General features: G+C 37.5%; 1 protein-coding gene across 1 annotated transcript in view; it reads right to left on the bottom strand.

Annotated features, from left to right (window-relative positions):
• Window positions 1-12840, bottom strand: part of FCHO2 (FCH domain only 2) — a 55973-nt gene that overhangs the window by 24594 nt on the left and 18539 nt on the right. The window contains exons 8-10 of the mRNA XM_026036276.1: window positions 4610-4654; window positions 3051-3123; window positions 137-161 (exon numbers count right to left, since the gene is read on the bottom strand). Coding sequence (XP_025892061.1) covers window positions 137-161; window positions 3051-3123; window positions 4610-4654 — 143 coding nt within the window. The remainder of the gene's footprint in view (window positions 1-136; window positions 162-3050; window positions 3124-4609; window positions 4655-12840) is intronic.

The raw sequence follows: 12840 nt of genomic DNA, 5'->3' as shown, positions 1-12840 counted from the left end.
AACTATGTCCTCAAAATAGTAAACCCTTTATCATAATACTAATTCTCTGCGAAACCTGGATGTAAGCCAAGTTTAGTTAGACTTAATGGTTGACAAGTTTAGCTTATGTGTTTAAGTTGGAAATAAGTCTACTTACAACTGAGTCTGCATCTGGACATTCCCTATTAAAAGAAAAAAGAAAATTTACAATTATAAAACACAAAAATTAATTTCTTTAGTTTTGTACTTCCTTTAATAATTTCAAACAATTTGAAACATCACATTTGGCTCATTTGTGTCTCAAACTTTTAAAATTTACAGTATATACACACATTCAACAGCATGAGAATTAAATAAAAGAAGCTGAAACCACCATAGAAGAAAACTGCACAATAAATATTGAAAATCTGAAGTTGCAAAATGGCCCTGACCTGTCCTAGAAGAGGGGTTGGAGGACGGGAGGAATCGAGGGAAGACAGGGGTACCAGGCTGTATTTCAAATTCTGTTAGTGAATACCCATCATGCTTTCCTTTTCTGGCAAATATAGTCAACAACTTTGTGAAGATGAATATAATTAAGAGCCAAGTCCTTGGATGATGTGTATAATAAACCACAGTCAGTAATCTGAACAAAACTGTCCACATGCAGTTGCAATTCATTTTCAAGCAAGCTAAACTATCTTCTGGGAGAGCCAAAATGGGTTAAACGAACAAAGCCCAATGTCTTTAAAAACAGGTATGAGAATTTGCACACGTGGAAATATGAGTGTGGAACTGCGTAGACTGCAAGGGAGCTGGCAGCGAGAGAAGGGTGCTCTGCTCCGCTGGAGTCCTACCTCCCCCTGCTGGCTCCGAGAAACTCAGAGCCGGGCAGAGAGCTGCTTCAAGAGCTCGTTTACAGCTTGAAGAGGGGCGCTGCTGGAAAAACTGACTTGATGTGTGCAAAAGAGAAAGGCTGGAGAGGTGGGAAAGGAGGACACTGAGGTTTAAGTGGGAGTGCTTTTACCTTGCTGGCTGCACGACCTGTCTTTCAAGGTGAAAGAGCAAGTTCACACTTCCAGTACAAGGTGATATATCCATAAAGTGGGGACTCTCTAAGGGAATTCAAGAATTGTAGCTTACAACTAAGACAGGAAGGTTTTTTCTCCCACAGAGGAGATTTCTGGTAATAGAGCCTATAACAACATTATTAACTAGAAGATGAGGTCAGAAAAAAGCAGACTTGCAATAAAACTTTTTAAGGTGATGATAAATAACTATTATACTAGGATATATTATACTGAGGTATACTTATATTCCTATTATAATTAGGTATAAAATGTACCATCAACTATTCAAAAAATTAACATTAAATATGTGACATTCTTGTTAAGTTAGAGAGGGATCAAAGTGAGAATTTGTAAAAATCTATAGCTTGTGTTATATAGGAGATCAGTATTAGGCAGCCATACTGCTTTCTTTCTGACCTTAGTACCCATTTGATTCTATATTGTGTGTGTGTGTGTGTATACACATATATATATGTGTGTGTGTATATATACACACACACATATATATATACACATACATATATACACACACAGATACAAACAGTATAATATAAATCAAGTTCTAGCTCAAGTCATAGAAAGTCAGGCAACTCTCTACGCATTTCAGAACAGCTGAACTGACCGATATTGATTGACAACATCATTGCACCATGAGAGACAATTTCTCCTAGAAAGAGCCTCCCATATTCCCTTTCATCATTAAATAAAATTTATTTGGAAAAAGGCAGTTTTGGGGAAAATATCCAGATGTCATGGAGCACCATATACAGATATGAAGTGTTTCACACTGTACAGATGAATCTGCAACCCTCAGTATCCCCCAAAATTCTTTTCATACAAGTAGAGGAAAAACAATCTCTGAGTCTAGATATGCTATCTGATACACCTGGAAAAGTCAAACTGGAAACTTCCTGGCCTCTACTGGCTCCAGAAAAATAATATTAGCTGCCCTATATCTTTGCTGGGGCCAGATAATATTTTATCATCTCTCAAAGAATGTGTAGAAGGTAACACCCAGATTGCAAACAAGTTAATATACGATATGAAATCAGTGTGAGTAGCACCCCACTTTGTGGCAAAAACAATTTTTCTGTTGGACAAGAAAAGCAGATCGCTTGTTTTTTAATGCTCAATCTTATCAAAGAGCCTGCTTTCCAAATAATTAAATGAAAAAATCAAAAAGCTAACAAATGAACATTTGAAATACTCTTTTTGTGTGCTATTTGATATAGGAAATATCTGCATTACATAAAAAAAACTTTACCAATTACATTTCAAGAGAGAAAGGATTAAAGTAGTGCAGTAAAAGCATTTAAAACACCAAAATCCTCCAATCTGTACACCACTCTCATTTTAAAAATATTTCAACTAAATCATTATCAGAAGAAATAAGGCCTTGCAACAGGAAAGTATTCTCAGATTATTGCTCATATTATTACTTGAGCATATTAAAGTATGCAAGGTAGAGCGTGTGGAGAGGACCTCTGAGCCCTAAGAACATCAAAACAGAGAGGAGGAAGGTATTGTTAAGAAGTGTAACTGGTATAATCAAATAACAAAAGAACACCAGCCATAGGGCTTTTGCACTTTTTATGTGTAAATACACAGTGTGCTGTTCTTAGATCACAAATTCCTAAGCATGCTATTTAAAAATTAAGAGTATTTAAAAAAAGAATGTTTTTAAATATTGCCATTTTGAAAATATTTCTTAATATATAAGTTTCTTTTTAATTATAAGCTATTTTTTGAATCATATTTTATACAGTGTTTAAATCTCTGCACAAGGGAGAACTACTTACGTATGCAGAGGAAACAAGGAAACATATCAGTAAACTAGTAAGAATACTCAACATCTTTTGTTACAAAAATCTTAAACATTTATAATGTTTTCATATTGATAGCACTCCTTTAAACATGCATTATAAAAATCACTACTTGTGTTAATCATTTGCTAAAGCTTATCTCCAGGTGTTTATTCCTTTCTACACATGACTGAAAGCTTCAAGCTAGAAATATACTTACACAGATTCAGTATCCTTTTCTTTTTTCATTATTCCTGATAAACCAAAAGCTTTTCTCTTCCGTGGTTTTATCCCTAGGGAACAAACATTTTTCACGTAAAAATCAGAGATGAGCAAACACTTAGCAAAGTGCAACACACTAGAACATACCAATGTAAATACCTTCTAAATGTTGGTATTATGAATGACAAGAGTCTAACATTGGGGTAGACACGGGGCCCAATTAAGGGAGCACATGATATCTGTTGCCCTATGCTGCAAGCAACCCCCCAAAGAACTAATTTAATTTAAAAAAAGTTAAAGTAATACTTTGATAATGTGAGACTGCAGCTTCTTTAGCAGAAGGCGGGTGCATTGCCAGTTTTGAGGGAAGAAACTCCGCTCACAAAGTCAGGAGGAGGCTGCTGAGCTACAGCCCGTGCTCCGGGCTCAGGGGTTGCCCCTCTCGCGCTGGTCTCAGTGCCTCGAGAGGCGCTGGCGCCGCGAGCTGCAGCCTCTCCCAAGAAGCAGGGCCTGGGTCCTGTGGACAAGTGAACTTTTCTAGGTTTTCCCATTGACACTGGGCTTATTAAACCCCAGTGCTACAGCTGGCACAAGACTAGCTCCTACTGAGCCTGGAACATGCCTTCCCTCTCTATTTTCTTCCCCATTTTTAGCACTGGATACATATAGCTATAATGCAGAAAACAACAACAAAAGTTTTCTTTCATGCCCATTTAAGGCATTGAAAATAAGTCTGCATCAGGCTCTCTCAGCACAGGGTTTCATTACACAGGACATATAAGTGGAAATTAGTATAAAATGTTAGAAAATTTCTGTGTGAAATAACTAAACATTTCTTAGGTAGCTGTAAACTCAGGCACATTTTGTATTTTAATAGAGACAGAAATCATTGCTCCAAAATTATTTTTAAATGCAGAGCCTGGCATTTATTTCCTTTCTGTGCTTTATCCAGCCAAAATCAGTGACAAATGGAGTATGGGAGTAGTTCTGAAGATGGAACTTTTCTGTTTCAGTCAGAAATGATTTTAAGTCCCTCAGCTGCAATCTTGGCAACTTGAAGAGTTGTCAGCTGCTCCAGCTATACTGTCAACTCCTTTGTCCCAAAGTAAATACACAGCTTATAGTAATAAAGTGGCTCTTAACCACTTATGACAACCCCTTAAGAAAAACAGCAACATCAATAAAAGATGCCTTATGAGCAGAACTCTATGTTAGAAATTGGTATAAGCAACATGGCAACAATGGACACAGTCTGAGCCATATTTGTACACTTGTAAATTCAGTTACAGTCATCAGTGAACCAGATCCAGTGAGAGGGTCTAGTCAAGGTATATTTATAAAAAATATTAAAATTTTCCGACAACTGTGAGCTAGGTTAATACTATATTGTAAATCTTATTTTGGTAGAAGTTCAAACATTGCATATTTAAAAGGAATAATTGCTTGTGAGCCTATCAGAATACTGCAAATTCATGCAATTTCATGTACCATTCATTCCTCAGCTCCAGATTTCATCCATAGCATTTTTATGTAAATAACTATACGATAGCTACTTACCTTCAACTGCACTAGATGTGTTACATTCCTCAAATTCAATAGGCCCTTAAAGAAATTACAATTAAGGCAAATATTAGGCTAATCTTAATCTCAAATGAAGGTCATTCATTAAGATGTTTTAAACACTATCAATATTTCCTAAAGAGACTAGATAATCTAATATAAAACTTAGGTAACTGTGAAAACCATAGTTGCTCTGTAAGTGGTCAGCTGGCAAACACACAGACGCACAGCAAATTATCACGTTTCCACGCATTCATAACAACAACAAAAATACCAGTGCTGTCTAAGTACAATCTAACTGCCTGTTATTTCGACTTCATGAAGCATATCTAATTACAGTTTCCTCTTCTCCTTCAAAACTGCATCTATAGCAGTTTCAGTATGAGGTTTTAGATTTATGTGCTTTTAAGAAAAGAACTATTAATAGAAACATCAAAAAGCAAGAGAGCAAAGCTACCGGTCTTAGAAGTTCCCACTTTTGCTACTTCTATATTGTTAGCTCCCCTGTTTATCATCATCATAGCCATTTATTTGGGCAGCTAACAGTGATGTGAAGAAAGATTTGAAAGATTTGAATCTGGATTATCTCAATGACAGTCAACTTAAAGCCAAGTAATTGTGTACACCTCAAATAAAGAACTTACGTTCATTCCTGCCCCAAAAACATCTGCACATAAGCAACGTCTTTTTCTCTTTTTTATTAGTTTTGAAGTTATGGTTATCATAGAGCATCCACTATAAACAAGAGCTGCACAGTTTGCAGGGTGTCTTCACACAAAACAAAGTGTACTTGAAGGCATCTTCCAGGGTCTTCACTCATTCTTTTCAAAATGAGGACCATAGTCTCAGTCTTAAAATAACTGACCAACAGTAACAGATCTTAACTACAAGAAATGTGGAGACATTTGCAATTTTCTGAATTGCAAATGAGACATTACACTTACACCAAAAAGACAACTAAAAAACTGACAATATAATTCCATGCTCATTCTCATTAATGTTAAACAAATTTTCATGTTACATAACATTTACATGCATTTGTGAAATTTTGCATTTAATGAAAATAATGTGCGCAAAGCAAGATTTGTATTAACTGCAATAAAAAAAATCTGCAAAATTTTGTCCATTTTAAATAAAATCAAATTTTCCAATTTCCAATTATTCAAAATGGTAAGACCAAGTACAAATTTTAAACAGATCAGTCTACTATATACTGTAAATTCATCAGAAGCTCTTTAGGCAGCTCTCCCAATACCATTTGCTCTCCATTAAACTCACAAAGAAACAAAGTCAGTGTGCTCCCAAGCCAGCAAATCTGGTCATGTCACAAAACAAACACACAACACAAAACAAAACACTGGAGAACTGTAGACATCTACATTCCAGCACTGATTTCATTGACATTTTGCTTTAGGTATTTAAACTCTATTGTTCAAGACATATTGGGCAAGAAATTCAGAATACCATAAAACAGGGACTGAAGGACAAATCCATTACTTTTTTGGCACTGCACTTCACACAATACATTTTTCATCACTTTGTTGATTCAGCTACTTCTGTGCCTTGCTTCTATACATACTCGCATTTGGCCAGGAAAAAAGAAAAACAAAGGAAACAGCAAAAGTCAAATCAACCACAAACTCACCCCAAAACAAAAACAGAAGGAAAATATTGTAAACAATATACAGTCAAGCACATTTTTAGAGCAATGCAATATGCCTGCTTTCTCAGAATACCAGCCTTTTTTTTTTTTTTTTTTTTTTTTTTCAGCCTTTGCAGCTACTAAGAGTGAATCCAGACCTTTAAGTGTCCTACACTCCTCATCGCAATATATAAATATTCAAGATTCAGGTATAACTCACAGTAATCCTTATTTCAGATCAATATCTAACTTTTCCTTTTTACTTTCACTTCTAATCTGTGAATTAGTTTATTTTCTAAAGCATATTCCTATCCTATTTTTCAATAGGATAATAAATTCAAATTTTTATATAGACTTTAATGCTTTGAAATCTCATAAATTTAAGACAGTAACAGCTGTCACTAGCAATTCCATGAAAATGAATGTTACCATTCAATTCCCCCGTAAATCTAGTATTTTTTTCTAAATTTGTGTTTACCCGCCTTGCCCCTGCTCGTGCTATATGCTGTGTTATCTGCTTGTACTAATGAAGCAAGGGCAGATTCCTACCATCTGGAATCATATCCTTCTGAGCAGAGCAGGATGAAATTCAGCAGTTCCGAATGTTCCAGAGCGCTTCATTCTGCTCCGTTACAAGAGCACACAGCGGCGCTGCTTCCTAGGTGCCTACCGTGCTGAGGACCACTCCTTGCCCGAGGAGCGATACTTCGAAACCAAAATAACACTCCACAAATAGACATTTTATGTTGCACTCCACGGTGAGCTGGTTTACAGAACAGGCTTGCTTTGATGAGCTCTTGGTAGCCCACATAATGCTGGAGCTTCCTGAGGGGATATGGTTTTGTGTGCACGGAGGTACTAACCAGTGGTGCAGGCAGTGGCGTGCTGGGGGCCTCACGGGCCCCCCACAGCCAGACCCACAGGCCTGGGGAGCAGCCAGGGCCACCAAGCACTGTTCCAGGGAAGTCCTCCTGCACCGTCCAGAGCACCAGCCTCTGCGCCCTCACCGCCAAAATGCCCCCAAGCGCCTTCTCCTCTGAAGAACCTGGATATCCATCTCCAGGACTCCCGCTTCCTTAGTCATTAGGTGATCTACTCAAACCCACGCACTGGGCTGGCAGCACCACTGCAGCCTGCTACCCATGGGTAACACTGGATGTGGGTCCAAGCACTCGGGGTCATGGGCTGGCATGTGCAGCACTTGTGTGGACATTTTAATGTGGATATATTCCCAATTCATTATGGGGCAAATGGGTTTTCTTAACAAGTCACAGACTTGACCAGAGACTAAAGCGTAGGCAAAGAGTTAACTCCAATGAGGATTTCAGTCCAAAAATCTAGAAGATTATCATCTCAACTGCACTGATAATTTTGTTTATAGAACCTAAGGCTGCACAGCCTGACCTCTGAAATTTCTGAAGCAAGTCCTGATCACCACAGATTCACCATCCATTGCAGTACCCAGGGAAGGGGAGCTGTTTCACATTTAAGGTACATTGCTGATGATAGGGACCACAGCCATCCCCCGAAGAGCACATTCTTGCCAAAGTTGCTAAAGCCCTTGCAACGCGGTAGCCTCAAGCACTGAGCAGGACCATCTAGATATTGCCACACTGCAAAAACAGCAGCAAAAATGTGCAGTACTACTGTCAGAGCATTGGCATTTCCTTTATTCTTCCTCCCATTAAAAGACAAGAAATGCAGAATTGGGAAGGAAACAAGCATTCATATCAACATTTTTTTTTTTTTAAATATCAAAACTAAAGCAGGATAGTAAAAATCTTTATGAAAATTAAAACCTTTACCTAAGAAAGTAAAAAGCAATAACCAAGAGTTCGATTCCTGGAAAAAAATATCTGAACTAACACTCTGTCAGACCAAACATGAGTAGTTTCAGGTTCAAGATACCGTTCTTAAAACCTGCTTACCTATTTTTATAGTGAACTATAAATGGCTGAAACATCTCAATGCCTGTATGTAAACTTGAAAGTTATGTATAATACTCTATACACAGAGAATAGCAAAAATACAGCGTAGTGTGTGAGTGAAGGTAGGCTTTGCAATTGAAGGCAGTAGGAAGATCTAGATTTCTGTCACTGAAGAGTGCACATCCTGCCTACTAGGATGTTCGGTATTCTACAAAGGGAGAGGGTCTTAAAATCAACCAGCTCCTCTAATCGTATACAAACATTTCCTCCAAGTGACATCCTAAAACACTTTACAAGACAAGTTGCTGTAGTTAACAGCATTCCACCAGCAGGAACCAATGGGGATAACGGCAGAAAAAGGAAAGGGATGATGCTACAGACATCCAGAAACGGAAGCTGCTATCTGGCTACAGACCAAAGCAAGCAATTCAAGAGTAGATTCAAAATCTTCAGAAATGAACTAAGCAAACCTTAATTTCTCAGAATAGTAACAAGGAAAAGTAATAAATAAATGGACAACTCTGACTTTAGTTCCTCTATTTCCATGGCACTGGCATAAGCGAGCCCAGAGGGAACCTGTGGCTTGTGAGCCCTGCCTCCTAGACTGCTCAGAAGGGCAACAGGCGCATGGGCTGCTTGGTACAGGAGGGATGTGGACATGAAGGCTGCTGTGACACTGAAACAGAACAGGGGACAAAAAGCAGATATTGATCTTAATCAAAGACTGGTGACAAGAAATGTAATTATATTGATACAATGGTGCTGTTAAATATAAAAAAGGATCCAGCAGATTATTAGCTGCTGTCTATGGAAAAAATATTTCAGAGGACTTGCAGAGAAAAGAAGGTTTGTAAGTAACAACATTACACATGCTACTTAGTTGATCTACAAAGTGACAGTAATTTTCTTGAAAACAGTCAAGTGCTCTGTCGATAACCCTAAAAATAGCTACAAAACCTCTAAAACCAATTTTAGCTAGGACAAGAATAAAATCATTTGGCCTTCTCAAAACAGGGAGTTTTTTTGCCTGGATTTTTGAAAAAAGAAGGAAAGCAAATGCAAAAGCCAGTTACTATTCCTAGGAAAGAAAACATGATATTATGTCATACTGTGAAAATCAGTCACCTGTAAATACATCAATGGACTGAAAAATCCTGCCCAGCTAAAAAGGTAAACAAATCAATTCCACAAACTAATTTCACACTATAATCTGTTTTACATTTAAATCTACTTTTAGAAACTGTCTCCTAGTTTAAAGGGAGCATGCATGACAGACAAAGAAGTGTTATCCTCCCAAGCATATATTTTTATTTTTATTATGTTTCACTGTGTCTCTTTCAGTAACTGGAAATACTCAGGAACTCAAAAAAGAAAATGTTGCCCTTCCCCCTGCATGGCAAGGAATCAGCTTACACACACACACGCACACAAACACTAAAGTATCTGTTTCAACCCAAAAGCTTAATACAATAAAAAGGTAAATATGTACTTGCAGTTACAAATAAGATAACAAACAATATCTGGTTTTTAATAAAATGCTTTTTTTTCTCTCTTTGATAGGAAATCACGCATGAAAGGAGGACAGCTTTTTTCCACTGCATATGCTTCACAGGCTGCTTCAAATGGCAGAGCTTTGCGTGCCTGGCTCAGCGCCAGTTGACAGCTCAGCTGGATATCAATGCACATGCTGACCCCCCTTGCAGCATGTCACTTCTGAATTGTTTTCGCAGTAGAAAGTTTATTCAACCTCTCTCTCAAATGCACTGGACCGACCATCATTCTGCTATTTAATCATAGCAGAACAGGTTATTTTTCTGACAGCACTAAAGCCAGAGAGCAATTCCTAATGAACAGCTTGATACAAGTGGAATTTCAACTGTTTTAGCCTCAATTAATTCTGCTGTCATAACAAATGACTGCTCTTGGTGTTTAGATGTTAAGCTGCATCACAAAGGTCAATTCTGTGTGTACACAAACATATAAGCAATCTTTTCCTTGCTATCATACGATTCCGTCTCATGTTTATCAAAAAAAGAAAAAATTAAATCTCAAATGGAAAAATCTGGAACCCAAAATTTCAGCATTATTTTTCTAACAGCAACTTCTCATTTTTATTGCTTCGCCAATGAAGAACAGTGTTTTTTTTTTTTTTTTTTTTTACAAAAGACACAGAATAAAAGCCTTTTGTCCAGAAATTCTTATTCTAGAATAAATTTAAAAAAATGAAAACATCAAATCCAAGCATAACTTGTTTTTGTAGGAATGCAGTACAAAGCTGAATAGTTATTAGCACCTTAGAGATAAATAACACATACTTGCAATCTATTTACCATGCTAGTACCAGACTGCCTCAGGCAAATGTTAATTGTGGATTCAGTCAGCTCTACTTCACCACAAAGAGGAGGAGGGAGAGGAAATAAAACACAATTAGCCTGATAACAGGCCGATCCGAGAGAAAATATCAAAATAATATTGATAAAATTACATCCTTAAATCCCATTCTATAAAAAAGACTTTCACATAGTTCTGCTGTCAGTGAATTTGATCACTCTTAGTTACAACCTCATGCCTATATATGCAGCCTAACACAGATACGTAACACTCAACTGAATCTTTTTTTCAATTCATGTTGAAAAATATAGAGTATTGCAATTCTTTCAAAAAGAAGAGACAGAGGTGATATTAGTAGCATAAATAATTACAGGTGTGAGTAGCAATGTGTGGCACTTTTGAGAGGTCTTTTTTGGATGAATAAATCAACATGTAAGTAAATTGTACTTGGACCGTATACACTAAAGAAGTCCTAAGATCTAACTCTGCTTTTGTTCCTCAGCTTCCAGTCCTGTGGTGAGCTGAGCAGATGACAGAACCGTTATTCATCTCAGCATCTTCCGGATGCAAGGGCCATGGATGCAGCAGGCACACTGCTCTCCAGGGGCAGCCATCCCCACAGCTTGCAGAGCAGTGGCAAAGCAGGAAAGAATCAAAACCCCAGTCGTTTCTATCTGAAAAATTAATTAATTATGACCCACTAGGATGTTTACCAGCAGCAAGGACATAGCAGATTCCTTTTTGTAGAGTAAAAGGAAAAGATAAGCACTTTAAGTTACAATGGAAATAATTTTATTCCCCCCCCCCGCCCAAAAAAAAAACCCAACAAAAACACACAAGGCAAATCTTAACGGACAGAGATCCAACTAGCCTGTAATACATGATTATACAGCAAACGGTCTGTGAACAGCAAAACTAATATGAACTAGGGCAGTCTGCAGAGCACCATGCTCCGCAAGTCCCTTCCTCCACAGCACTCCCACGTCTCTTTCAAATGTTCCTCATCCTTTTCTGCTCCTGCTTTACACTTAAACATCAACCTACATTTCCTTTGGAGATGAGCTGGGGATATAGTTCATTTTATCATGGTAGATATAGCTCATCTGAAACTGTCCACAGGCTGAGTGGTTGGCCATATGCACACATACGTACACGGCTCAGCTGTCCGCTGCCTCACTTAAATGGCAGCACTAACTCCTCTATTGCTCTTCTCTGCTTATCTCATTTTTTTTATAATATCTTTGTAACATTTACTTCTCCATCCAACTGGGTCGCAGGTAGACAGTTCATGTAAAATCTATCTAGGAAGGTGGGGCAGGGGAAACACTGAGAAACGGCAGGACAGCACAAACCTACCCCATAAATAGAAGCATCCGTGGCAGTTCTGCTGGACTGCATAACATAACTCACCTACTAATGCAGATCGTGCAAGAATGCAGGGGTAAAGAAACACCCAGAGACATTCAGGTACTTTGCTTCTTAAAGAATACTCGGTAAGTTTTTGCAAAACTCTGTTATAAATACATTAAATTATATCCCTCTTTGGAAACACATCTTTGCAGCAATTGCACATTGCCACTGTAAACCACAAAGGATATGGTTTCTTACTGAACTCTTGAATAAAAACCATGAAATCTAAGGAGGTTAAAACTTTCTATGTTATCCATTCCCAAAAGAGAAGGAAAGGAAAAAAAAAGGCTAATATATTTTATGGTATCCATAAATCCAGAAGACTGTTTTTCGGATAGACACAAAGTCTTCTTTGGAAGATTTTTAACCTAAGTCGTGCAGTTTTAAGACAAGCACAAAACACATCATATTAGTTTTTTTGATCCCTGCATTGGACTTTGAAAATATTTGAACAGTAGCAGGCAAATGTGTCAGGGGCTATAAAAAAGCTAAAGTATGTGAGACAAGATCCAAATTTTCCATTTTGTCTAATCTCCCTGTACCAAATAAGGGCTATCAAAATGGTACCAAATTTAACCCAAGATCCTCTGAAGGGCTGTACCTGCTAGGACATGAAAACAGAGGCATTCGGAAAACTAAATTTCCAAGACTTAGAAAGAAGTTTAATGGTAGTATCAACTGTTTCAAGAACATGTTGAGCCGCCATCACTGTGTTCTTATACACAGGACAACTGAAGAATTATTTTCAATGTACTTAAATTTAATACATCTCCAGACTAAATTTGGAAAAAATGGTTTAAAATGCAACAAATTTTCCCAAAGAGCACCTTTAGTTTAAAGCCAAAGGAATTCAATCTTGAAATACGAGAGGATATAGAGACTTTAAGTAATCAAAAATTTCCTACACTTCTATGCTA

The sequence above is a fragment of the Nothoprocta perdicaria genome, unplaced genomic scaffold (assembly GCF_003342845.1).
Source record: "Nothoprocta perdicaria isolate Ctin4 unplaced genomic scaffold, notPer1 scaffold_1, whole genome shotgun sequence".
In the NCBI taxonomy this organism is placed as follows: Eukaryota; Metazoa; Chordata; class Aves; order Tinamiformes; family Tinamidae; genus Nothoprocta; species Nothoprocta perdicaria.
Note: the sequence above shows the minus strand (reverse complement) of the source record. Positions and strands in the feature narration are given on the sequence as shown.